The 27,953-nt window shown below is 32.1% G+C and overlaps 1 protein-coding gene across 2 annotated transcripts in view; it reads right to left on the bottom strand.

Annotated features, from left to right (window-relative positions):
* Positions 1–27,280, bottom strand: part of LOC149065721 (calcineurin-binding protein cabin-1-like) — a 122,387-nt gene extending 95,107 nt beyond the window's left edge. For both annotated transcript variants that reach the window (XM_089253539.1, XM_089253540.1), the window contains exons 1-24: positions 27,181–27,280; positions 25,677–25,757; positions 25,463–25,576; positions 22,961–23,125; positions 21,562–21,663; positions 21,150–21,228; positions 20,783–20,912; positions 20,537–20,585; positions 19,496–19,596; positions 18,903–18,966; positions 18,061–18,289; positions 14,830–15,035; positions 14,431–14,513; positions 13,990–14,090; positions 13,383–13,533; positions 12,186–12,263; positions 11,087–11,126; positions 10,878–10,969; positions 9,934–10,070; positions 9,148–9,218; positions 7,949–8,033; positions 2,998–3,137; positions 1,471–1,554; positions 467–591 (exon numbers count right to left, since the gene is read on the bottom strand). In XM_089253539.1, the coding sequence (XP_089109665.1) occupies positions 467–591; positions 1,471–1,554; positions 2,998–3,137; positions 7,949–8,033; positions 9,148–9,218; positions 9,934–10,070; positions 10,878–10,969; positions 11,087–11,126; positions 12,186–12,263; positions 13,383–13,533; positions 13,990–14,090; positions 14,431–14,513; positions 14,830–15,035; positions 18,061–18,289; positions 18,903–18,966; positions 19,496–19,596; positions 20,537–20,585; positions 20,783–20,912; positions 21,150–21,228; positions 21,562–21,663; positions 22,961–23,125; positions 25,463–25,576; positions 25,677–25,757 (2,507 nt within the window). In that variant the 5' untranslated portion in view covers positions 27,181–27,280. The remainder of the gene's footprint in view (positions 1–466; positions 592–1,470; positions 1,555–2,997; positions 3,138–7,948; positions 8,034–9,147; positions 9,219–9,933; positions 10,071–10,877; positions 10,970–11,086; positions 11,127–12,185; positions 12,264–13,382; positions 13,534–13,989; positions 14,091–14,430; positions 14,514–14,829; positions 15,036–18,060; positions 18,290–18,902; positions 18,967–19,495; positions 19,597–20,536; positions 20,586–20,782; positions 20,913–21,149; positions 21,229–21,561; positions 21,664–22,960; positions 23,126–25,462; positions 25,577–25,676; positions 25,758–27,180) is intronic.
* Positions 27,281–27,953: the final 673 nt, after the last annotated feature.

The following is a 27,953-nucleotide window of genomic DNA, read 5'->3' as shown; positions in this document are numbered from 1 at the left end:
CTACACCACTTGAGACACAACCCTGCCTTCCTTATTTCATGAACTGCGGTGTGAGGCACTTAACCACCCCCAGGTGGGACATTTGCTACAGTTAAAAGAGTGGTGTGGATAGTAGCATGCTTGCCTGGTTTGTAAGAGGGTCTGGGTTTCAGTCCCAGTGAAAACCAGATGACTTTTCTTTCCGAGTTCACCTCTGCATAAAATCCAGAAAATATGTTTCCTTGATATAATTGGTGAAACAACCAAAACTGATTCCCTATAATTGCATGGTAATCAGTGTCTGTAATATCTATGACATAGGTTTCCAACTGGTGTTCCACGGAATCCGGAAGTTTGAACCTTTTCTGGGGTTCCAAAGAATTAAATGTCACAAAAAGCTAAAAAATTCTGCAACCCAGAGGGCTCTCCCGATCTCGCTAAAATCAATATGCATACATTCAATGATGTGTGAATGCAATAAACTCACTTCTCCAGTCCTGTTAAAAGATGAGTCATCGTATCAGACCAATCATTTTTTAAAGATAAGCTTCCAGGGCTGATATATTGTTGCAGAGCTTCATTAAATGCAACTTCAGTCCATTTAACACAATCCTGAGATCAAAAAGAATCATTAAATATATAATCATCATATTATTATCATAAAATTATGTAATTTGTTTTTTCCCATGATATCGCCATTATATTGGGTTGTTATCTCTCAGATATACTTGATATCCGTATTTTTTATGAGCATCTTTTTTCAGTCCCCTTGCTAAGCATTTTACCTGTTGTGGCTTTTGTAGTTATACAAAGAATTTATATTTTTAAGATTTTTCCTCAACCAGTTGTGCAGTAAAAATATTCAACGGTAAAAAATTCTCACAGAAATTTGAAAGGCTGAGAAACGTATTGACGGGGAAGGCTTTCTAAACTTTGTGTTGCTGTGGTTCTCCTGAGCTGCCAAAATTTGCTGTCTTCTCTCCTTGCCCTACCTTTTATCAAAGTAGTGCTAAAAAGCTCATCACTATCTTCATAAATTTCAAAGCGTTCTGCAATCCAAAAAAGCCCTTTGTTGTTGGGCATACGTGTCAATAATTTTCTCTCAAAGCTGTGCGAGTGCAACAGTGTACAACTTTTATCATATAAAGGATGAAGGAAACAACCCTTGCTGGGATCATCAAGTTCGTTAAACCAGATGACAATAAGAGTACATAGTTCTATGTGTAAGAAAGAAAATAAAAATGAGTAAGTTATGTTTTCATTTAATTAAAGTAAGCTCAACCAAGTAAAAAATTTTTTTAAACCAGATGACAATAAGAGTACATAGTTTTATGTGTAAGAGAGAAAATAAAAATGAGTAGGTTATGTTTTCATTTAATTAAAGTAAGCTCAACCAAGTAAAAAATTTTTTTAATTCACTGTAGTGAATAATGTAAATTTATTACTTTTATGTAAATTGAATGTTGAGGAATGAAATAAACATTTTTCTACTTGATGGTTTCCAAGTTTCCATAGTGAGTCTTGAAGTAGAATGAGCTGAGCATGTCTTTCAGGAATTACTCCATCAGATGGTACCTGAAAATTTGTTCTATATTAAGTAATAAAGTTTGGAATTTTATGAATTCAATTTTTTTTGTTTCCAACAATTCGATGGTCTTAAATTAAAAATTACAAAGGATATCTCCTAGATTTTTAAACCTATTTTATATTCAACTACTTTTATGTATTACTTCCAGCCATCTATAAAATTATTTATAAACAGTAAAACCCTAACATAGTGCCTTCTATTATTCAGTGGTCTTTTATAAAGACCACTGAATAATAGAAGGCACATTAGCCTACATTGAGGATAATCTATGCCAATACAGTCAAACCTCGTTAGTGCGTCACCCGGTTAACACATCACTCCGCTTACCGGGTCACTTTTTAGAAGTCCCAATTGTCCTCAGGTAGGAATTGGCACAGTAATGGCTTACTCCGTTTAACGAGTCACTCTGCTTACTAAGTCACATTTTTGCTCTCCCAAGAGTGACTCATTAACGAGGTTTGACTGTATTATGAAAATCGGCAACAAGAGAAAGTATATAAAATTCAAAAGACTTAAATCAGCAAAATGTAAAAAGGTAAAATGTGCCCTTGACATGAATATGTATCTCAAATGGGTGTTAAAAATGTTTATAAAAAACATGTGAATTTATTAAATAGGCATTCTTTAAGCATAAGTTTGACACACAGTGATTTGATGTAATGCTAAACTTGTTATAGACCCAAAATTCTCTGATATGGATGATGCTGCTAAATCAGGGTTTGATTATACACATTAGAATTTATATAATTAGAAATTTAATATGTGTGATGTTGTCTTGAAAATTTAGTTTTGCTGTAAATATCAGATTCAGCAAAGGTTTTAACCACAATCAACAAATTTGCTTTGTATGATTATCATATTTTCTGTCAAAAGTTTTCTATTTTGGAAATGCAAAGTTTGTGACAAAATGCTATTTAAAGTGATTAATTGGTCAAGTCACAGGAAGCGGCCTTTCAAACCTTGGACACCTGGTAACAGAACCAAAATTATGAAGTAAGCTTCAGTTATCCCTATTATTTATGTTAATATTAGCATCAAATATAAATTATTATTCCTATAATTGGACTTATGCAAGTAATCAAGTGATTCTGATCAATTGTTATGGGCCTGTGTTGTTAATGGCTACAAAATATACTATTTTGCTCCTGGAAAATAGAGTGTATGAAATTATAATTCTTATGCAAAGTGTTATATTTATGTTATTTCCATGGAAATAACTTCTTCCTATAAATTACTCTTAATTTAAGCTTTTAAAATATGTCATTCATTTGATGAACTACTGTTGCGTTTGATTTACGAGATTTTATTAAAGAGATCTTTTAATGTTAAGAATTAACAAATAATTATGATATTAATGCGTACAAATTTTCATTAAATTTTATTCACATTCAATTCAGGGTATTCAAAAGAGTTGCATTCATTTTTCTCACCTTTGTTTTAGAATGAGAATGTCCAAATGTCACAACCAGTAAATCAACAACAGACTGATAGGCCCCAGTTTCATACAACCTTTGTAATTCCTCAAGTGATTGGCAGCGCTGAAGTGATTCCAACTGTCGCTGAACATTTTCTTGATGAAAAACAATAGAAATTTGAAACAAAGAGAATCATTGAACAGCAGCAAAATGAACTACAGTGATACCTCGATATAATGATATTCTGCAGGCCAAAAAAATTGTTGTAGAGGGATTATCGTTATATCTAAAGGCAACATTATCATCATGTGCCACCAAATATATGCTGTTGTTAGTACCATCAGAAAGCGTGCATTCAGATGCATTGCCACTGTAAAAAAGATCACTGTATTGTACTTTTGAGTCTTACAGAGGAAAGTGACAATACCCCAACAACTTTATCGACATTTTCAGTGATCACATATGGTGCAAAACATTGATGTTACTGAATGCTCTTGGAAGAATGAAAACAAAGGACAAAGTTAAAATTAAATTCACAACAATTTTGAGTAAAATATAAAAAAATATTGTTGTAGCAATTTCAAAATCTCTTTAAAAATATTGTTATGAAGGAATTTATCATATTAGAGGATATCTTCATATTGAGAGGTGTTTAACATTAGACTATGTGATTCCAAACAAGATTCGAAAAATATCATGGTTGAGGGATTTATCGTTATATCGAGTATCGTTGTAGCAAGGTTGCACTGTATTCCACATCCTTATATTTTAGTCAACTCTAATAAAAAAAACTTTAATAAAGTATAGAAATTTCTCATCTCTTTATATATACTTGTGTATAAGCTGAGAATTTTTGTTTAAAAATTTGTTCCTAGATCATTGGAGGGTGTTGGCTTTTGAAAAAGAAAAAATCCAATTTGGTTCTACTAGCACCATTAATATATTTAATACATCAGCTACTATAACAGGTATGCTCCCTCCCCCATAGGGGCAGGGCTGAACAAACTTTACCATAGGGCCCCGAGATGAATCCCATGTTATTTTCTGTCTAATAAATCTACTATAGAGAAAACCCATAAAAAATCCTGGCCTGTGGGTATGCTAAAGATTACAGCCTAAAAGCTTGGCTCCTGGATAATGGGGGGGGGGGGGCATAACAGCTGGGGTACACAATCTATGCAGAGATGCCATTGACGCGTTATAACACGTAAAATACCTGGAATTTCGGAAAAGGACGCATAAAAATTTTGTTTCTTTCCTACTTCTAAGAAAAAACCTCCCCAAAACTTTTTTTCCTTTCTTTTTTCACTATGTATCATGATCGCGCTACCTTGAAAAACTGGTTTTACTACTTTGTACACTGTACTGTATTGATGCACACGTGGGTTGTTGAAGATAAGATGAGGGATATCTAGTTGCTTCTCTCTCTGAATGAAGGTCATGTACAGAAGTTTCAAATTTTAGATTTTTTTTATTCTCCTGCAGATTTTCTCCCTTTCGGTTACATACGGGAAACTACGGTACTTTCGCGGCTATCTGCCAATATTCAAAAACCGCATCTATACAGCGTAAATTTGTCTTGTTCCTACAATATTGCGAAATGCTCACTTTTTTTTAATTGTAAATGATTGAAACTCCCGTTCAAATTGTAAAACTTTCCCAATATCATGTAAAAAAACTGAATCTGAAAAACTCTACCTTGAATATCCGGTTTTGTCATTTAGCTGCTATGTGGTCGTCAATGTCTCGCATCGCGAAAATCATGGGTGTGTATGCATAATCGGCTTTTGGGGGGGCACCAGGATCTAATTCTTCACAGATAGTATATATAAAAAAGAATTATTTTATTCCAATATTTTAATTCTCTACAAAAATATTTTTGATTTCCGAAGGGGGGGAAGAGGCCCCTTATAATCTCTCCCCCCCCCCCCCAAATCAAATTTTGCTTTTGGTGAAAATCCGGGTTTGGAACTTGCAATTGCGCAATGATAATCTGCAAAAAATGTGATTTTCTAAAGATTTCAAATTTAGAGTTGGCTGTTCCTTTGGAAAAACTTTTGGTTGCCATGGCGATCACACAGACCTACAACACAAATATGCATACATTAAACTACTTCAAATGCACGCATTACCAGTTTGGAGGATAGATGCAAGGCTGCTGCAGGGACAGGGAGGTCTAGTGTCCTGTGCTCTGGACTTTCTCATGTTTGAGAAAGTATCTAGTTATGGCGCGAGATAGATGGCACCACCTACAGAACACAAAACATGCCAAATGATGGGCACACACACATAAGCGCACTGTGTTAAGTTTCTCCAAAACACATCTGACATAGCTCCCATATTCAGGTGTTAAAATATGTGGCAGTTAAATGGCGACATATCAAAATCGTGGACCATCAGGGAGGGAAAATAAAATCATTTTACCAGGAAAACCAAAGTATGAATAGGGAATCAGAAGATAAGTGTCTGAGAGAGCATCTTATTTGCTTTAAATTTCATCAGAAGATATTGAAAGGGCTAAGATTTTCTTAACGAAATGTAAAATCAATCAGAAGGGAATTTATAGATTGATTTATTAGTAAATATATAAATGTCTCTCTCCAACTGTTAACTAAATTGGATTCTGCTTATAACGTTTTTCAAAAACTGTCATAAAAAAACGTAAATAAGAAAACACTTTAAACAGGAAATCTTAATGAGAATTACTTATTGTTAGGACCACGAAAATAAGTCGTTCTAAGTGGAAAAACGTTCTAAATGGGAGAAATGTTATAAGCAGGATCAACTGTATATTTGTTTTAGATTTATTACACATGTGCAAAATTACATACGTTAAATTCTCAGTGCTAATGAGCTTCTTTGCATGCTTTTCTTACTAGTAGACACAGTGAAAGTAAATGAACTTTTGGATAGAACATGTTTTTAGAAATGAATTACTTGATTCACAGACAGTCTACCTTCTCCTACCCAGAACATTACCCACCGCTGAGTCTCAATGAAGAAATATAAGCAGGTGATACTAGGGCATGCTGGAAGAAAATTCATAGATATACCAGTGAATTATTGGGGGGGGGGGGCATGATTTTTTTTCAAGATAAATTTTTTTTTGAGAAGGACCTATTTTCACTCAAAGAGGACCCAGATTTTTCGATTAACCTGGGTCCCAGGTAAATTAGAGTACAGTGACATCTCTGATCTATGGCCGGTGAGACAAACACAGCGCATAATGAAGTTCCTTCTAACTCACAAAAGATGTTTCTAAAAGGTCACCAATCCACACATTGCAATAAGTACACCAGTTTGTGGTCTTTTGAGGTTTGAATATTAGTTATATCACATAACGGACCTGCAGATTGGAACGGTTTGGAACTCCTCTTCCTCAACTTTCTTGACCCATGCTGTAATCATTGAACCTCTAGGCAAACATAGTTGCTTCTCATACAGTGTCAAAAGAAGAAAAATGGATAAGGTTTTGATTATTTTTCATAACTTTTATTTCTTAGAAATATAATTTGTTTTTCCAAAAATGTGTCTATTTTTTGGGGTCTGCTTATTCGCAGATTTTCAATTTTCTACTGTTTTAGAAATCCTCAACTTAGGGGGGTCAGCTTATACATGAGTATATGTAGTATGTTAGTAAAAGAAGCAGCAAATAATGATGCTCAAACAAAAGAAACGATATAGAAATTTATTAAATTTTGTGGTCGCCCTAATTCAATTCAATTTCAATTTTCAAATTTATTTTACAATTTGTGTGAATACATGTTATATGATATATAATTGGCAACCAAGAAGACAAATATCCCATACTGGTTGTTGCAATGAATAGGTTTAAAAAATACAGTACAGTGATATTAGTTTCAGATATATGATGGGAAAAAAATACAAAAGAGATAGTAGTTACAGATAAAAATAGTATAATTAACAAAAAAAAATATGTTAAAAATTGCAATATAAATATTTCTCATGCAACGGCGGAGGTGCTATAAAAATTACATATGAATAATATCAACACGAGTTCTTAATATAGACTTAATATTGATCCGAAAAAAAATATGAATAGCATATTAACGATATACATAATAAATATGGAGCCAACACATGAATTTGTACAGGATTATGGAAGGTGATTTAAGATATGATTTAATTAAGCATAATGTTAGAGGATGTAATCAGAAATGGGACTCAATGTTAATGAGTTCGAGCAGGTAAAGTTTGAGGCATTTTTTAAAGGAAGTAAATGTAGTAGTGTGTGATTTCTCTGGGTATTATTATAGAATTTCGGAATCAGAAAGCAAAAGTGCTTTTTAAGAATATTTTCATGAACTAATGGCAGTGAGTAGATGGCATTTAGAAGTGCAGAAGTATGTGATACGTTAAGAGGTAAGGAGTATTGGTGTTTTTTTATTATTAATAAGGATTTATAAAAGTAGAGGTAACGCACTGGGAGAATTCTTAATCGATGAAATTGATCAAATAGAGGGGTAACATAATCATTAGTGATGCATCTGATAGCTTTTTTTTGGAGAGAAATGATAGGCTTAATATTAGTTAGATAATCTCCCAAACAGAGAGACCATACATTAAATATGAATGAAACATTGAATAGAATGTTATGAGAAAGTGGTTATTAATGTACGGTTTCAGATGATAGAGCTTATATAAAATGAAACGGAGCCGAGTTTGAAGGTATTTACTACGCGAATTCCATTTCAAATTTTGGTCAATATGAACGCCAAGGTATTTAATGGATGTTACTTGTTCAAGACATTGGCACGTGCACGAGGTGAAGTGCATGGAAAGTTATATCATGGTTGATTTGTGGAATGGATTGAATTCACAGTTTTATGTATAACTGACATCTCAAATATTTAGAAAATAACTTTTTTTTTCTTTTTATAGAAAAATGAAGCCTTGTATCTTCAATATTAAAAAAAAACTTTAAAGAAGAATAAGACCGTCTTACCTAAAGTGATTGTGTTTGTGAAAGTTGAGTTAAGTACCTCTATTCTGACATTGACTTGCCCTTCTTTGTGAAAAATCACAGTCAACTGCCAAAAACACAATGAGAGTAAAACAATCATACATTACCACAGTTTTCAATCTAAAATCCAACGAATTACATGAATTTATCCAGTTATATACTCAATGTCTTCAGAATTTTATGCTTTCATTTATTTTTGTTGACAAAATGTTTATAAAACAAATGATTCAGCCACATTCATAGGCACAAACTTGTACCTAGCCTATTTTGGCAGCGTCCTCCCTGAATATATATATGCCACCATCTCCATAATATCTGTAAAAATAATTGGTTTGAGCCTCCCCTATGTTTCCAATGATTTTACATCTATGCGATCAGGTAAGTTTTGTACCGGAATCTGCCATGGAGCTGAGTTGGAGGAGATTTCGGCAACAGCAGTCCAATGTCAGAGTGTAAGTGTATTCTCGTCTTAGAAATTTTGTTTTAATGCAATAAATAAATGCAAATATAGAACAAATACAGTAGGACCTCTCAATGATAGACACCATGGGACTGAAATTTTTATCTACTAATATATAGCAAAATACATTGAGGCCTTGTTTCACAGATGTCAAAAGTGTTTGTAATAGAGAAGCATATTATGGAAATTTCACTGAAATACACTTTATACTATACTCTAAAATGCTGGAAATATATAAATAAACAATCAGGAGGGGAACTTATATCAGATATCATTGTGCAGCATATCAATTAGAGCTTATTTGTAAAACTAAAAAAATATTATGCAAGCTGTCACAAAAAATAGGGCAAAAACATCAAGTGGCATAGAAATGGATACAAGGATCAAAACAAAAAGCACTTTATGTACAAATTTCAGCTTCAAGTGTTATTTTTTCTCAGAATACCACTTTATTAGGTCCTTTATTTTCAAGTCCTGCGTGAATCACCCAGTACTCCTTCTGAAGGCACGTTTTCATTAGCATGCCCATCTTCTAACATACGACCCCCCTGCAGCAGTTTTAATCCATTCATGGGTACAGAAACTTCCTTTGTGTTCATTGAAAAAACTGATTCCTGATGAGTTCAGTTCAAACATCTCAAGAATCGTTCACCACCCTGTAAAAATTACTAACAACCAGTTGTGAATGTTTACATTGCATGATTGGGAAAACCTACATTACCTTTTCCATACAGTTGACAGCCAAATCAACTTCACCTTCCACAGAATGAAACTTTGACTTTAACCATAAAACTGAAAATAATTAGAGCAGGTACATTAAAGTATCAAATAGCACTGAAAATTTTTATTCAAGCACACACTAAATATTCATAAAAAGAAAATCACACATTCAAAACAAATAAATATGTACATCATACAATGATACCCTGACCTACATCAGTAATTTTTTTCCCAGATTAACGACATATGTCAAAGTTTTCTACTGATATATTGTTAAAATAATGAGGCAACTTCAAAATCCACTGGCCATAACCTATTGTATTTAACAATCATAATTTATTGTATCTATTTCTACTGATGCTGAATCACTAGTGAGAAAAAAATCAGGATGCCCAAAATTACAGAAAATAAGGGTCATATGTGATCAAATTATTTTATCTTGTCTTGAATGTAACTTTCATGGAGAAACATTTCTTTTCAAAGAATGTGGTGATGTTAAAATCCATTAAGCTTTACTCCAAAAATGAGTCTAATTGAAAAAAAATTAAGACAAGGCGACATAAATGCAGGGTGACTCAAGTCAAAGCGACATAAGTTGTGGTGTTACTGAACTTGGACAAAATGAAAAAGATGGTGAGTGGTTTTTAGATGCATTCAGCTATGTTCATGAATTTGTCAATTTGTCATGAAGTTTGATTTTTTTTTTTTTTTTTTTTTGAAAAACTTATTTTTCCCCCATTTGAGAACCATGAAAATGATAGTTAAATAATAATGGATATTAATGTACCTCTTGCAGCAAAAAATAACCAGTCAGATTCAAAAACATCTTTCCTTGCAGTTAACTGTACAAGAAATTCCATATCTGCATGAAAATTCTTGCCAATAGAATCTGGACCCATCTGAAAAGAGGCTGACAAAGCAGGCCTAGAAAAATTTCCACATAATAAAAAATATTTAACTAAGTTATACGATTTGAAGAAAAAATCATCAGAATCATTTAATTTTTTATTAAAGATATTTGATGAACCACATTTTTCAAGGACAGTATCACCAACACAAGAACTTGAAAAAAATTGCAATATATCCAATAATAACCATGATTCATACTTTAGTTCTGATTTGTCCTTGTCTCTTTGATCAAATTATAAGTAAATGTATATTTCTTCAAAATATAAATTTTGTTCCACTTTTACTAGAATGTTGAAATGTCATTCTAATATTAAATCTAACATAATCATTGAGATATGTGGAATAAAAGTCCACACCTATATCTAATTGAGAGTATATGAGACTGGTTAGAGAAGAATCTGAAGAGTCATTCAACTCTGCTTTGAGCTACAAGATTATTGATGAAGCACTGATGCAAATCTTACAACAAAAAAGTTGAAATTTAGCATATTTTCATAAGCTTGCTGTCACAAGGAATGCAAGCACAATTTATGCTGAAAATTATCCAACGAAGTGTTAGAATATGCAAAAGTTTTCGGCAAGGCAACACTAATTATAATGTATTTGATTAAATATACAGCGTGTCTAGAAACTCAAGAAAAACTTCTAGTTGTAAAAATGTTTTAAATGAGGAAAATAATTGAGAGCTAAAATATGATCATAGTGGAAATTTTGTCTATGACTAATTTATATTTGTTGAATGGTGATGGTGTCGAACAGGCATAAACTTTCATATATTTGTTTTGAATTGAAAATGAAAAAATTCAGAACACTAAAAGTTACATTTTTGGAGAGAAAGATTGTGCTGATGAAGATGTATGTCCAGTACTAGTGTACCATTGATCAACTTTGAGCTCACTGAATGTCAAGACAGCCTAAAAAATAAAAATATATAATTATATAACAAAACTTTTATCAATCTTATACAAACTCACTGACATTTCAATTATCAATTAAATGAAATCAAAAAACTATATCAAAAAGGAACATACAAAGCCTATTTCTTTGATATAAGTGCTGTCTTCTTGATGACTGTGAAAAATAAAATTAAATTAAAAACTTTATTTATAAAAAAATTCATTTATTAAAAAAATTATTTATAAAAAACCACATAATCTCTGGAGTACTACTACTTTAGTTATGGATCATTCATAAATTATTTAAAAAATAAATGTTTATTTAAGTTTTATATATCTTTCTTGTATAACTTTCAGAGGATATTTTCTGAAAATACAGTCACTTTGCTATAAGTCAAATTCTGATGAGTTAAATATCTTGTTAAGTGGAAGTTTTCATGAGGTGGCTCAACCTTTGATATTATTTTGGTGTTGCAATATAAATTTTTCTAAAAACAAAATTTTCTTCCTTCAAGTATGAGATGAATAGGAAAAAACTAGCGTTTACAGTCCCAGTGAGTGTGCGCAGTGATCAAATGTCAGTACGAGTCATGATTGCAAATAGATTTGTCAAATATGTTGAAGTCAGAGTGTGAAGTTTTAGATTTAAAAGAAAGATAAAATTATCAATAAAATGGAGCAAAATCTCCAGAAAAAATTTTTAGCATTGAAAAGTATGACATTCCTCTGAATACCCCATCAGAATTTTTTTAAAAATCCAGAGGCTATTTGTAAACATAAATCTGAAATATAAAAGATTAAAAGTTTACAACTTTTCATAAATCAAAATGGCTGCACTGAAATGGTTCCATATATTAGATGCAACATAGTAACATTTTGATAAGTTAATTGAATCTTCATTAACTCATTTTTTTCCACTTCTTTATACTTCATTGTTTTTTTTTACCAATATTCATACGTGATGAACAACGACAGCTAGATGTGTTAACTCATGTTTTTATTCTCATACGTAGCTGTGTAATAAGTGAGCATTTCCTTAAAGAACTGGTCAACAATATGTTAACAAATCATTTTTGATCCCTCCAAAATTACATTTTTTTTTAAGAGGCAAACTAACAATATCTAAATTTTTTATCGTCTCCCATATTCAACTAATCAAAATTCAACTGCACTTCCAAACATTAATTTCATTAATTTTATAATTTTCAATTACAATTGATCACAATAAACTCACCAAAATAAATTTGGCATTTCAATGTGGTTTCTAAGCTTTAAAAATACAGCAGAATATGCTTCAAACAAAGACCTGGGCCTGTGTTAAAAAAAAGATACAGAAGTTCATTATTATTTTTAAATAAAAAATTCAACAATATTTGGATCTACCTGATGCATCACTGACAAGTTATTAAATATCAAAACATCAACTTGAAAGCAAAGACTGTGTGACAGTGTATCTTCTCCCTTTATTGTAAGTTATTATCATTCCTGTTTGTGGCTTTGCAACATGAATACGCTTTTTCGCAGAGGCAAATTTTTATTTTGCAGGTGAAATGTCTTGAACTGGTACAATACATTTCCCTCAATTTTTTTCTTTGAAAGCAAAGGGTCTTTCAAATATTTCTGTAAACTTTGCAAATAATTTCTATGCATGAGCACTTAACACATCCACATCAGGCAACCAGAATTCTCATTTTACACATATGTTGAAACATATCGCTATATATAAGTGAGATGTTAAGTAGTAATATACATAATAATAATTATTAATTTATGTAACATCAAGTGTAAAACTTTGTGTACATTTTAGGAAAAATAACTAGATGTGAATGTGTTAACAATGATTTTTGAAAGCTTTTTCAACCCTAAACTTTTTAATATTGGAGCTGCTATGAATAAATCTGATCAGTTGTGTTATCTTATTGGTTATATGTTATCATGCATATAATATACCTTTTCACTTTGTAACTGAATAAATTCATTAAAATAAAGTATGTTATATGTAGTTTTCATTCATTTTTCCAACCAGTTGGAAAGTTTTGTAAATGCACCTGGCAGGTGTACAAAAAACTGGTATGAAAATTTTTATTGAAAACTTTCTAAAGCAAAGACAACAGATCATAAGCACATTCCCTTCAATGCACCTATTGCATTGTGTTCAATCTTGATTGCACCTGACCGAGGATCAATGGATATAACTTTACCAACTAATGATTTATACAATCAATATTTATTACATTCCTTATCAAAACAATATCACAAACTATATAGCAGCATCAATTATAATTGTTGATAATTTAATAATTATCATCATCTTAATATAAATTTTTATTAATAATAAAATTTGGAAATTCTGTAAATTATAATTAATGAAATTCATGTGCCAACAAAGTTGGAAAGAACATAATTTCATAAAAAAGCAAAGACAACAGACCATAAACACATTCCCTTCATTCCAAGTTTCATAACATATTTGTGCAACAAATCCAATAGACCTCCATTGTCTATATTATCCTGTATGAAATTTCTAACATCGCTTTCCTCTGTAGAAGAAAGATGAATAACATCTGCATTGTCTCTTTTGCCTGCAAAAAAGAAATGAAATTCTAAGAGCAGTGCTGTAAACTACAATGATTTAAGTAATTTTATGAACTAAGTAAAACAGATACAGTATCATTAAAATTCCATCCAAGTAATAAGAAATTGAATTTTTTCACAGTATTCCTTTGGTAGCCTAAATTATGTCCTATTTGCATAAATATTAACCAGCGATAATATAAAATATATCACTAATATGTAATATTGCAGAGTATATATGTGATAATAATAAATTTATCACACATAAACATGTCACGCATTACTGTATTTCTCAGAATATGGTTTTCATTTTTCCATAAAAACATTTAAACATCAAAATAATAACCATTTTTTTCTATTCCAAAAATAAATATAAATTTATCATCTCAAGATTCAGTCCAACTTCCATATTCTTTTCATATTATACTGTTACACATGTTTATAAGTTTAAATGTAATACTAACCATCATTTTTTTTTTCAAGTGACTGACCATAGGTGTGGTCACCAGCTTGCTTGTTGAAACTACCATCATCATCATCCTCATCATCAAAACTACAATCTCCACTGTTAAAATATAATATACTTGATCAAACAGAGCAAAAAAATTATTTTTCAGGTTAAACAAAGTAGGAGCTTTCATGAGAGAACTTTTTTTCTAAAACTCACTCTGCGTAAAAGTAGGTTAAAACTTGCTAATCAACTTAATTTTTTGCAAAACAATGCGGCCAGAGAAAAATTTATATTTTATAATTTCTTGAAAATGATGCTGATTTTAAAGAAAAATACATCCAAATTCCATAATAAGTATATGTAATAAGAATATAAAAAAATAGCAAAACATTGATGCAATGATTTTAAAACAATTATAAACAAAACAAAAAAAGTAAAATTAAAAAAAAATTACACAAGTCTGGGCGGTAAAAGCTGTTGAAGCATTTCTTGATAATTTACATTGTCTTGGTGTCTCTTTAAAGCTGGATTTCTGACCTTAAAAATAAACAAAAAAATATAATTGATCATTAGATTTAACTTGTGAACTGATGCTTGATAAAATGATTGTGACTTCCAAAATATTCAAGTTCTGCCCCTTTGTCAGCATCTTTAAAAGTAAAAGCAAATAAATGCTGTGGTGATTGATCCAAGAAATATTGTAATATTCAAAAACTACTGGAGCTATGCTCCAGTTTATACCTTATAGTAGTAAGTTTATACATTAATATGGTTAAGAGACCTTTAGATCTCACAAGACTTCTAAAAGAAAAAACTAAAATAATTTATTATGGAAAACTGGATATTCACTAACCCTTGTTGATCGCCTTTTTACACAGAAGTCTCCAAGTTCTGCTAAGGAACGTTTTTTTTTTGAAGATTTGCGGTGTCCTAAAGGAGCATCACTACAAATGAGATTTTCATTCCCTGCAAAACTTTGTGAACGATTTCTAAAAAACGGATTGATTGACACACCCCCACTGGATGTTGAAGGAGAATCTTCTGCGTCCATCAAAGCATCTAAGAGTATAAAAATAGATTATTAGTGAGACTGAAAAATCTCAGATTTCATTTTATAAGCATAATTTTCTAAATTAAAATCTATATTGTTAACTCAGTTTCAATAAAAACTCCCCTACTTTTTTAGATAATCTTTTATAAAATTTCTTCAATGAAATGCTTGCTTACAGAGGCAAAAACTAATCAAGTTTTTTGGCAAGTAAAATTTTTTTCCCATTTTTTAAGCCTCAGGAATGTTTTAGTTGAACTGAATTTTTGCACCAATCATAATCAAAATTACTGTCACTTGTCTCATTAACTTATGTCTGCCTCAGACTCACTTTCCAGATACACAGTGCCCACCACTTATTAAAATCACAATATCCTGACGATTTTGATTTTATGAAGTGGCTGGTTTTTATAAACAGCAAATCAAAAATTAAAAAATATATAGTTTGGAGGGAAAATTCTATAAAGTAAAAATTTGATGTTTTCTACACAATGAATTTATACTTGGGTTAATAAGTAGTTTATTACTAATTAATATACTAAAATACACATTAAATTGCATAGTTTTCAGGAAAATTATGCTTACATTTTCTTGAAGTTTTAAATTAGTCTGTTTGGCAGAGTCTGTTAAACTTATTTTCTCAATATCATTTGAAAATTTATAGAAAGTTCTACAAAAGGTTCTCCATTAACCTCACGATACCACCACCACCAATACACGATTTCTTAATTTGCCACCATTTAACACAATTTCTGATTTTTCTGTCAACGTTTGCAGTTAATTTTTGTGATAGTAAATTGTCCATAATGGTGACTGCCGTTGAATCAATCAGTCAGGAAATGTTATTTTATATATATAGATATAAATTATTTTAAAATGTTATAGTACTGGAAACTTGCCTTCACCAGCTTTATCGTTTGAAGTAAACTTCATCGAGAATTCACATTTTTTCAAATACTACGCCAAACAAACTTCAATAATGGAAAATGCTTCATCTACAACTATTGTTTTTCTGCCATTCTTAATCCTGAATAATTGTTATAATAGAATTGTTATTCAGATTATGCAGGTGTTATTCTGAGAGTGAGTAATCAGCCTTAATAATAATTAACTACCAATTAGTTAATTATCATCAAAAGGATTGAGTGTATCGTTACCATGTTATACACATGAAATCACAATTCTTTCATTTACCTTTACAATTAGGAAAGGGATAATATAGTACAGTTATACAAAGTTATGTGATGAGTTGGACTAACGATAATCAAGTAAGTTAGATTAACAATAGCTGGGATGAGATTTTGCATACAAATGCTGTCTTTTGTGGTTGGAAATGGCCTGCTAATTGATGGATCACACAGTGGATAATAGGAGTCATATTTGGGGGCGTGAACATTACTCAGATGAAATCAAATTCTTCAATTAACTCTTTTTTTTTAAAAAAAGCCACATGACCATAGACTTCTGAAACTTTCCTCGAGATTCAGTCCTTCTGTGTGTTCATAAACCAAGACTAGTTTGTAAGCCCAATCCTTTTTTGTTGTTCATAACCCAAACTGTTCACAAACCGAGCTGTTCGTAAACTGAGGGGGATGACTGTACATATAAATATCATAAATGTCAGTCATTTGAGACAAAATTTGGAAGAAAAAAATAACCTGTCATTTTGAAAAAAACGATAATCAAAATTGCAGTTATTCCTGCACAATGTATTAAATAGAAAAAAATATATTTCTTTTCCAATGGCTTCATAAAATTACCTTGAGACTGCTGTCTGGTCCACAAAAAGGTCAGTATTTCCTAAAATCTGAATAAATGTCATGCGTATATTACACTTTGATCCATCAAACGCAAAATATGCTGGTTTTGTTTGGAGGCAACTGCTGGATTGGAATTGAAGGAAATTTACAGACCAGGCACATTTTCATTATATACCTAAGAGAAACCCCATTCCCAAGAGGAATATTCTGCAAATTTTTAATGTCGTTACCATCAAGTGAAAAATAGTAGTGGGCAAAATATTGATTTTTCCTTATCAACTAAAACAGAATAATTTGCATGCGTCAAATAGGAAACAATTTGCAGTTGTTTCTGTAGGTGAAGAAAAATACTTGGAGGATAAAATTTGACTATGTTCTATTTCAAATAAGTTCCCATACTGCATCCTATACCCCTTACTAGAAGGCCTACTTAATTAAAAAAAGACATGAAATTTTATAAGGGGACTTTAGTGATTTCCACTGTGCCACTTAGACGTTTAAACAGTGTTTTTAAAACTGGCAATAACTTTGCACTTCAGGTATGAAATTGTGGCCAGTCTACATCTTTATTTGCCAACATTATACCAGTCTACATTATTATTTGCATCTTTTTCTCAGCCACCTCATTGGACATTTTGCCTGTTGTGGTGTTGTATTTGTATTTATTTATACAAAAATGACAGCTGTCATACAAGCCGCCGAGGAATTCCATTTCTAAATATGGTGAAGTTTTCATCTTTATGTGTATAATAATTCTATAAAGTAATTCTATATTTCTAAAGTAATCTACTAGACCAGTGGTGATTAAACAAGGGCCCTTGTAGAGATTTCAGGAGGGGGTGTGTGATATCTTGGATGACGAAAACAGTTTTTGTACTATTATAGGCTGAAATATTCTGTATAGTTATCCATATCCTACACTTTTGTTGATGGGGAGGTTCCTGGCATTGTCTTTTTGGCAGAGAGAGTCCCCAGCCATCATCTTATTGGTACAAAAGGACCATGGAAAACATATAAGGTTAAAACCCTCTAGATAAATAAGCTAAGAGTTAGAACATGGACTTAAAAAACCCAGCTTATATCTAACAGCTAATATGCATTTGTGATGAGAGCAAGGTTTGTGTCAATTACACAGAGGCTCTTCAAACTGAGCTTTATTATGATCTAAGGGAAAAAACTGATACATTACCATTGCTAAATTGTAGGAAATTTTGCTTCCAAAATTTTAAATTAACATTTATAGATAAAATAGATAAAAATATGATGAAAATTTCACCTCCAAATGCATCTCTAGCAGTAGCATGTTCTACATGGGCCAAAGAATTTTTGAGTGGAAAGCATCTGCTAGGTGTAATAGGATGATTTTCTCTTTCTTCTGCTTTTATACTCAATTCCACCACTGTGTGTGGTGTTTTCACCTCTAAATTTTTTTCCTCAAACTTACTGCTACAAATGTCATCTTTCTCTGTGGTATAAGATGTCAAGTCAATCTTTGAACAAAGTGACTGAAACAGATATTTAAAAAAATCCAATGTATATCTATTTCGCAAAAGTAGTCTGAAAAATTCTTAGAATAATGTTGGAAAAATATAGGTGAATTATAAAAAATTATTTTTAACTTTCGACATAATCTCCAATATAAGACTAACTTACATCATATATTTGTTTTTTCTCCCTTCTATTTGTTGTTTGCTATTTGTTTAAACTGTAGCATTGCAGTGATCAAAGATTACACCTGATGAAAGATTTCCTTTCTGCAGAAAGGGGAAGGGGTCTTTTTTCTTAATTAAATTTTTTCATTTAGCCTGATTGAAAGGTTGGAACAATATTTCTCAACTAATTATTTTCACTTTCATGTGTAATACTTCATGAAAAACAGACATATAGACTTCTTTTGAACTGCCTCAGAAACAAGGGTGTACCACATACCCAAACAAAACTTTTGTGACTTTTTCTTGATTATTCAAGTTATTAATGCTTTAGTATCAAACATAAGAGCATCTTAAAATTTGTTCAGATCCCATTAAATTATCTAAACTAGATTTCACTCTAACATTATCATTTATGGAACAAACACTGAGAATAAATTTATGCGAAGAAATTTGAATTTACACTCACATATGTCTCTGATTTTGTGATAAAATCATACATGGCAATGAAGCTATCTCCCAGCGCTTTCCAGCTGTTAATTAAAAAAATAAATGAAATGAAAAAATTCTCAAGCTTCACAAGAGAAGATGATGACACAAAAAGAGAACTTTCATACAACTTCATAGGAATCGTGAATTAATTTAACAATCAAATGATGACTGACAAAATAGTGTTACTTCTATGATGCCACAGAATAAAAAATAAATTTCTTTTTAATGAAATAAAAGCAAAACATTTTCTGAAAATAAAAATGTTACGATAGAACACAATAGATTAATGTATGAACAGAAATTTTTGCTAGAAAATTTTCTGAAAGAAATCCCCAGTGTGTTATCATGAAATTCCTGGGTTTCTGCAACTCAGCAATGTAAGGTTTTCACAATAATTCTACTGCAATGTAAGTTTTTCAACAGTATCAAACTTGTAAATAAATATAAAAAGTTAAGAAATGCGCATCGCTGAATATGGCAGCTGAACAGAAATGAAATAATCAGATTTAAAAAATTCAATCAAACAATTCTGACTATTCAACACAGAATTGATATACATAAACAACTTACCTGAATTCTTTTATGGGACAAGCAAGCTGCAAAAGTGGTAATATTTCTTGCTTATTTAGGAACCGATTTTTTTCTCTCATAACTAATGCTTCGGTGATAAACTACAAAAAAAGTCCACAATAAGGGGAGTTTCTTCAAAAAGGTAAAAAAAAATTCAACTCGAGCAGCAAAATAAATGTATGTGAATGAATTAATCATTTAAACTTGAAACAAAATTTATTGATAAAATTTCTTTTACCGATCCATACTTATAATTAAAAAAAACCAATTCTCTTTACCTCTGAACTCGTCAAGAACATCTAATAGACACAATTTTATTTACTCAATGCCTTTAGTTCATAAAACTATCCTCAAAAAACACTTTAGCTTTCTCATTCCTAAATTTTTTAACAGCCTTCCAAATGATCTCATACAGCCCCCCTCATTTTCAATTTTCAGAAAAAACCTCAAAAAACACGTGCTACAAATTTTCAATATTGAAAATTATTTCTGATTTCATCCACGGAATCTCAATCACTCCCTGTTGTGTGTGTATTACTGTCTTTTCACCTCCAGCTGTCGAATTATTCATTAAAATGCCCATGCTGTCAACTCTGCTCTGCCAGTCCAATTCATACATAATCATATGTTGATTTATAGGTTTTTTTTTTATGATCACTAAAGCACTCCCCTGTGACCGTTGCATTATTGCATTATTTATATATATTTGTACTTTATGTATTATATGTGTTTGTGTAATCACATTCCCCCCCCCCAACCCCCCTTCCTATTTTGATGTTTTTTTCGTGATTTTTTGTTTTCAATCTCAAAAATCAGTAAATAGTGACTATTTTACACTGTATGATAATTGAAATGTTATTGAATTAACTTCATTGTAAAAACCAGTATGGGACCTTGGTGTCTCCTCGGTGGTTTTCACTAACCTAATGTATTGTTATCATTCATCTAACATATTAATAAAAATTGAAATTGAAAATATCAAATTCCAGGTCAAATTTTGCAGGTTGCGATTTCATATAACTTTTCCAAAAAGAAAGTTACCTTTTCTGACTTTTCTTGGTCATATTTCTGATGATAAATTGCAGGATCACTAGGAATAGAAAAAAAAAACCTTATCAACTGTTGTCTATAAATTTGAACTGAACAAGTTTCATGCTAAATGTTTCAATATGCATATATTATTAATATTTAGATCAGTAACATTAATTTTTAGTGATAAAATAATGTAAAAATTGAAATGCTTTCAAAATAAAGTACTCTATTCTTATGATTAGAAAATTTTTTTACCAATTCGAAAAATAATCTTCACAAAATGATTTTAAACTGGGATCCTCTGTGAAAATTTTTTTCATGAAAGAGATTCCTTTTAGATAGGCACTCTCTTTTTCCAGAGCTTTTGATGCATAGTACAAGCAATCTGGGAAAAAAATATAGACAAGAAAATGAAATCAATGATTTATTAATTCATTAAAGACGACTGATTTTTAGAAAGAAAAAAACTAAGTGGAACCACTCCCACTATTTATTGGCAACAAAAAAAATTAAAATTTGGAATGCAAATTTTCTTGCCAACTGCCGTCAGTGGGTTAATACAATAAAAAGTACCATAAGAAACAGAGTCTTTAAAAAATAAACAATCTAAAGCAATACATACTTGCATAATCATTCAAGGCATATGTTATAGTTATTATTTTATCAAGTGTAGGCCAATGATTAAAATTGCATTTCAAACCCTGAAAAAATAATTGCAATTAGAAGGACAGTTAATCTTAAATGCTTATATATAATCTAGTATATTCATTACATAATTAATTATTTGAAATTATGCTATCGCAAATGGCACATTAAAGCACAAAATATTCACTCTTGAAAAAATAATGTGATGGCTAAAATAGTTACACTATTATTTGTATACATTCATTCAGTTTCACTGGTCATGCATCATGACAGTCAAAGTAATACAAATCCACAAGGTAATGCATATCTCTGACAAACATTACTCAAAGATAAATATTTTAATAAATAAAACAAATTGATGTAAATTTTATAATATACATACAAATTACCTCTTCAAAACACAGCTTTGAAAGACGATAGTTGGGCAAATTCATGGCTGTCAGACCAGTTTGATACCACATAGTAACATCTGATCCATCGATGTTGAGTGCCTGAAAAGCAGGGAATGAATATGCATTTTAAAAAATCATTTAAAACCTTGAGATCAAAAGACAAAAAAATCACCTTTGCCTTTCAAAAAAATAATCTTCCATGGATTATGTCTGAAAACGAGATTAGAAGATCCAGATACAGCTTTGTTATTTTTGTATGAATTTGTGATTTGTTTCAGTGGAAAAAGATCAACTCAAACAAACAAGGAATCTAAAACAAAAACCGATCAAAATGGAAGGTCATCTTCATAACCCATTTTTTGGAATTTTCCAAGATGTTTTTGCATTTTTGATATATTAAAAACATAAAAATCAGCGAATCTTTTTTCTATATTTTTTTCAAGAAAAATCTTTTGGTGGAAAAATTATCCACTTTGTGCAAATGTTTTCAGCTACGATGATGCAGGGTATATCCATATTCACATACAATTTTTTCCAGAATTTTATTGCTCTAAAGTATTGTCTGAGGTTTTCACAGCTAGCGTTCAATGACGTGGAAGCGGTTTCCGGGCTATTAGTCCATGCTATAAGGTATTTTCTTCCTAACATTTCGCCCACATCTGTGGCAGACATCGTCTGAGGCTAAACGGGCATAGGTCTCTGGAAAAAGCGGAAGCATTTCTCGCTTGTCCCGGAGACCTGTTCATTTAGCCTCAGAAGATGCCTGCCACAGATGTGTGGGTGAAACGTTAGGAAGAAAATACCTTATATTATGGCCTAATTGCCCAGAAACTGCTTGCAAGCCAGAAAAAAACCGTTTCCTTGACATATTGGGCTGAGAAAAAGTCGTCTATCTCTCTCTACCTGAATCATGAGTTAGGATTACTATCTGCCCCATCTAGAAAAATGTGGTATCCGATGGCTACGCCTGATTCCATCAAAGAAAGATGAGCCGTTTACTGCAACTGTTCCTGTGTGGTGCATATGTTCCATCCTTTTTCCCGTACCAAGTGCCTTGAGACAATTGCACTTTTTCTGGAACTGATGGACAAAATCCTCAAAGGTGGTTAAAGGACTATGGAAGAATTTCCAGCTACAACCTTTTATTATAATATGCTTAGCAAATGTTTTCTACTTGACAGACAAGCACACTACCACCTGCCGATGTAGTCTCCCATTGCAATATCTCATTGCTATGCTTGTGAAAGTATTGACGAAATATCAAAATTTCAACAGGTTTTTAATGGACTGGTAGCATTCTAGAACACGGTGTATGTAACATGCAACTAGAATAGAATTGGTGAAAGTTCTTATGTTTGTTTCAATAAATAACCAAAAAAGTGTTAACAGATCTTACTTCCAGGTAACAATCCACTGCAGCATGATAATCTTCTTTTGCTTTACAGATGGATGCAATGTTTTTGAGTACCAAGTACTTTAAATTCAATATAGGTAGAAGTGGGCTTTTTTCTTCTTTTGAGGATTTTTCATTTTCTTCATCTCTTTCCTCTTGGTGTTTAACCTATCAAAATTTTATAAAAAGACTTTAGTAGGTTGATGTTCTATGTAACCACCCTCACACCCCCCCCCCCCCGATCCATCGGAAACAGACATTATACCAGATGGTTCTTATACCGAAAGGAAAAGACATATAGAACAGTCGTTATGTGAAAGCATTTGGGACTACTTTCTTTCTTTCCAACCGAGCACAACTCAGATCTATTGCCATGGGCAATTTAGTACCTAGTGCATTGTACCGGAAGTGTATGTGTGTGTACCTAACTGTGTGAGTGTGTATCTAGCACTAATTAGCAAGGTATTACACAACATTGAAACTTTTAGTTTTTCAAATTATTTTTCACATTATCTGTATATCTATACAGTACAAAAATGATAACGCTCCATTAATGCAACATTAACGTAAATAGCTTGCGCAGTGAGCTTAATCGGTATCTTAACACTTAACAATGTTTATAATCATCACTTAAGTTCAGCAGTTGCCATCAGCAATGGTTTTTCACAAATTGTGAAAATTTATACTCTTCTTCTAATATTATACTCTAAGTTCAATGATAAAGTTATAAAATATATTTTTTTATTCAAATATATTCTAATTTAAAAGCTGCGACAGATTTAAAAGATAGAAAATAGATGGCAGCATCAGTACCTAGAGCGCATTTTCAACATGGCCAAGCATAGTAACCTGTGATAACTATCACCCTTTCTCCCTTCTCTCATATATATCCCTCTACTAAAGAATATCTCATATGGGCGCATGACAGAAAGCACCCAAAGAAGAAAGAATATAGAGCTGTTTCCATCAAAAGTGTAGCCGAACCTTGACCATGTGACACTTTTTCTTTTTTCAGTGCTTCCAAAAATACTTCTTTTCTAATTTATCCAATTCATTGAAAATAATTCAATGGTATTAAGTTGGTATCAAATCCATTTGAAAAATTAAATGAACGACTTGAATTTTCAAAGGGGGTGCGTGCTTACACTCTTTCATGAGCCACCCCTGGTTACAGATGAGAAAATATTAACACTATGGAAAGTGCATTAGCACTAGAAAGCAGGGTTGGTAAAAAAAAACCATTTTTTTGCGAGACTGTAAAAGTTGTGCAGTCTAACTAAAAGTGGACAAGTCTAAAAAAATTAAGGTGCCAGCCAAATTCATTAAGAGCAAAGCATGTTTTTCCCCAAGAAAAACAGTCTTGAGTAAATTTTTGTTTTACTTTTCTGGGACTTCATGACTCATTGTCATGTTGGAAGACACATTATTACGAAATCAAAAAAAAAACTGTCTCATGCTTACACTTAATTTTAGCAATGATGCATATAAAATTTTAGGTGCCAAAACCAATTTTCTAGTCACACCAGCATCTGGGATTTTTCCAGTCCTGCTATTGACACACTAATGCTGTTGAAGTGCAGAAATGATATGGTTGCGCAAAATAGATTATACCACTTGCAAGTACAGCATCATCTACCTTTACATTTCAGTCTTTTTTTTTTCTTTCGCCAAAGAAAATTCCATTGCTTCATGCAATGGACCCATGCAAATTTTTAAGACATTCTGACCAGCAATTATTATTCATGTTTTAGAATCAGAACTTTAATTATAAAAAAATCACCCTGTATATAGCTGATTTATTTTTCATAAATCACTTACTAAACGCAGTAACCCAGTCCATATAGCAAAGAATTTCTAACTGAAAATTATTTGGACAGGGATCACCGGCCACTTCATGAACTGGATAATTTCAGGCTTTTACTACTGCACAGTAGAACATAAAAAAAAAAAATTCAATATTAAGCCTGGTGGTGATATACAGTATGAGATGAGCCGCTTCCTATGGAAAAAAAATGAAAATGTCTGTAAGGTAATGTATAACTACTAGTACACTGGTCTTTGTCCTTAAGGAGCAGTTGGTCTCTTTTTGGATTATAAGACCACCTGCCCTTAGCATGCCACTGAAGCCACTACTGTTGCTGCTCCTTTGTGAAGGGGAAAAAGCCTGTGAGAGATAATACACCACCATATATGTGTGATGCAATCCTCATTCATGAATTTGCTTAAGATAGAGCAGCGGTTCTCAACCGGTGCTCCGTGGGGGGGTAAAAGAGGGGAAAAAGTATATTTAGGCCACTTTTATGTGATTCAAAAAAAAAACCAGATTGGTAAACCAGATTTTTAAAAACCACACTTGGTTTAAACCAAACAACCCTGCTAGCAAGTAATATCATTATAAAGGTGATTACTGTGAAAGAGGATATCGTTATATAAGATTTTTACTGTATTTATCATTTTAAAAATTGAGAATAAAAATTTGATAAAATAAATGAAAAACAAGTGTACCTGAGAAATGAACTCAAGTTCCAGAATTTTCCTTAACAAATCCTCTGACTTTTGTAAGTCACCAGAGCTTTGATATTTAAGAGCAATATTGTACATTGAATATGCTTCTTCTTCCTGATATTGAATTTGAAAAGAGTATTTGCATCAAATAAAGCAAAATGAGGCTTAAATATAACAAAAAATAATTAAAAAAATAAAAATTATATTTTTTTACTTGAGCCTCTCTGGTAGCTAACTCAGGATCGCTATCATCCTCCCCAGATAATGACGAATCATTCAAGGCTTGGAACTTCATCTGTAAATTAAGAGCAAATTGAAGCTAAAAAAACAATCTCATCCAAAATAGAAGCCAGAGGTGGTTTCTCATTAGAGCACAATAGTAGGCTACAAGAGTTTATGGAAAACTTCAGGTTATTGAATTGATATTAATACAGTAGACTCTTGGTAATCTGGCATTTTTAGGTGGGTCTACTTCAAGAGTCGAAGAAATACACTGCAGTGTGAGCAAATTTTCTGTCTGAGTATGCCCATGACACACAGCATGGACTTCACCTACCGACAACTGGATAGTGCTCCACTTCATTTCCATCATGTACAGGGTTTAAGCTAGATAAAAAATTTCTTTAGCAAAAAAGCGAAAATGGGGGGGGGGGAGCTTTAGCAAAATACTACAATGATAATGATTTATTGTTGGATGTCTTCTCGTTTCGTACCTTCTGTACGCATTTTTGCGAAAGTGGCTACTACGTCTTTCGCCTTCTAAGACTTTCTTTCGCATTTTTCGCAAAATGCGACCGTAGCTTAAACCCTGATGTTCGAGTGCCTCAAATGCCAGATTGTGAAAGTGATGAGTAGTGCTAGGAATGATGGATACAAACTGTATCAAACTGCCCAAATTGAAAACTCTCTGGAATCAGTAATTTTTTTTATATAGAGTTCTATAAAAAATGTTGTTTGGTGTTCTCAGTGTTTGTTCCCATTTTAACTTGTTAAACTGCAATATCAAGCTCCTAAGCAGTTATTTATTTATTTTGAATATACTTTTCATTTTTTTCACTTGTACCATGGCCATTACAGCGAAAAAAAAATTATTATTTGTAAATGCTACATATTACAAATAATTCATATTGCCATTTTTTTCCAACACTTGAATCTAATGAAATCCCAAGTTATGCAGGGCTCTGTGGACGGGGGATTTATTTCGCGGCCTTAAACTTCGGTTGCACCCGGGTTACTATCCCCCATACCCACAGGGCCGTCTTAAGAGCGTCATGGGCCAAATGATTTTTTTTGTTACCCCCCATAACCCCCACAAGGGGGGGCCGACAGGGCTCGAGCCGATTCTCATCATTTTTTTTGTTTTCTCATGCTATAAATCCACTATAAAGGAACCCGTGAAAAATCTGTTCTGGGGGCTCACCAAAGGTCCCAGCCTAGGGGCCCTGCTCCAGGGCCACATGGCTCGAAATAATTCCCTACTAATTTGCCTGTTTACTCTCGAAATTTTCAATTAGATCCCACTTTTATGGTCCCCCCCCCCTACCTGATTCTCTGTGTTGGCACATAGGCAATATTGATCTATTTATTGATCTAAAAAAGTAGAGATGTCATTCAATTATAAGGTGAATAAAGCGGTATATGTATGTAGAAAGAACATCACACACTTAGTTTAAAATCGAGAAAACGCACAACTAAAAAAAAATGAGCATGACACTTACTTTATAGATAGTTTGAAAGATGCAAATTGCTATTGCTGATCAAAGCAACAAAGGTGTTTTGAATTCGGTGTTTTGAATTTTGGCCATGGAGGGATCAAGTAAATATTGCATGTGTTAAAAATAGGTCTTGATGATATGTTATGTTAGGTTACCATATTTGAAAGCTGAGAAAGGAGGACGCCTGTGCGTGCACCCTTGATGACGTCATTTTTTTCAATTTACACAACAAATGTTGCTACTTTTCTGCCCAAAAAAAACCCACCACTACAATAATTTTTCCCAACTAAAGCCACTGATCCTTACAGTTCAGTGACCAAAACATAGCGTGACCATATTTCTTCGAGAAAAATACGGGACATTTGGTTCGCCAATACGGGAAAATACGGGACAGTGCTAATTGTCGCCAAATTACGGCTAAATCACCAATTATATGACAAAATTTTCTAAAATACCAGAAACACACACAGCGGTTTTTAATCCCCCAAGTTTGAAAGAATGAGTTCTTTTGTGTTGCGATTCGGAGAATTCAGAATGTTTTGTTTCTCATTAATGTCGATTCAAATGTATTTTTTCGATCCTTCACTCCCTGAAGGGCAGGAAAAAAGACTGCTAGCAGAACATTTTCACATATTTAAAATTACTTCGTGCTATATATATAATAAAAAAAATATACTGTGAAATTCATAGGGAGTATCCACGTTTTGTTTAAAAAAATCAGTTACTATCCTATGTTGAATAAAATCTGTTAAATGAATTTTCATTCACAGCAACCA

Source organism: Pholcus phalangioides, unplaced genomic scaffold (genome assembly GCF_987345545.1).
Source record: "Pholcus phalangioides strain wild (caught in Gottingen) unplaced genomic scaffold, Ppha-v1.0 ptg000039l_1, whole genome shotgun sequence".
Taxonomy (NCBI): domain Eukaryota; kingdom Metazoa; phylum Arthropoda; class Arachnida; order Araneae; family Pholcidae; genus Pholcus; species Pholcus phalangioides.
Note: the sequence above shows the minus strand (reverse complement) of the source record. Positions and strands in the feature narration are given on the sequence as shown.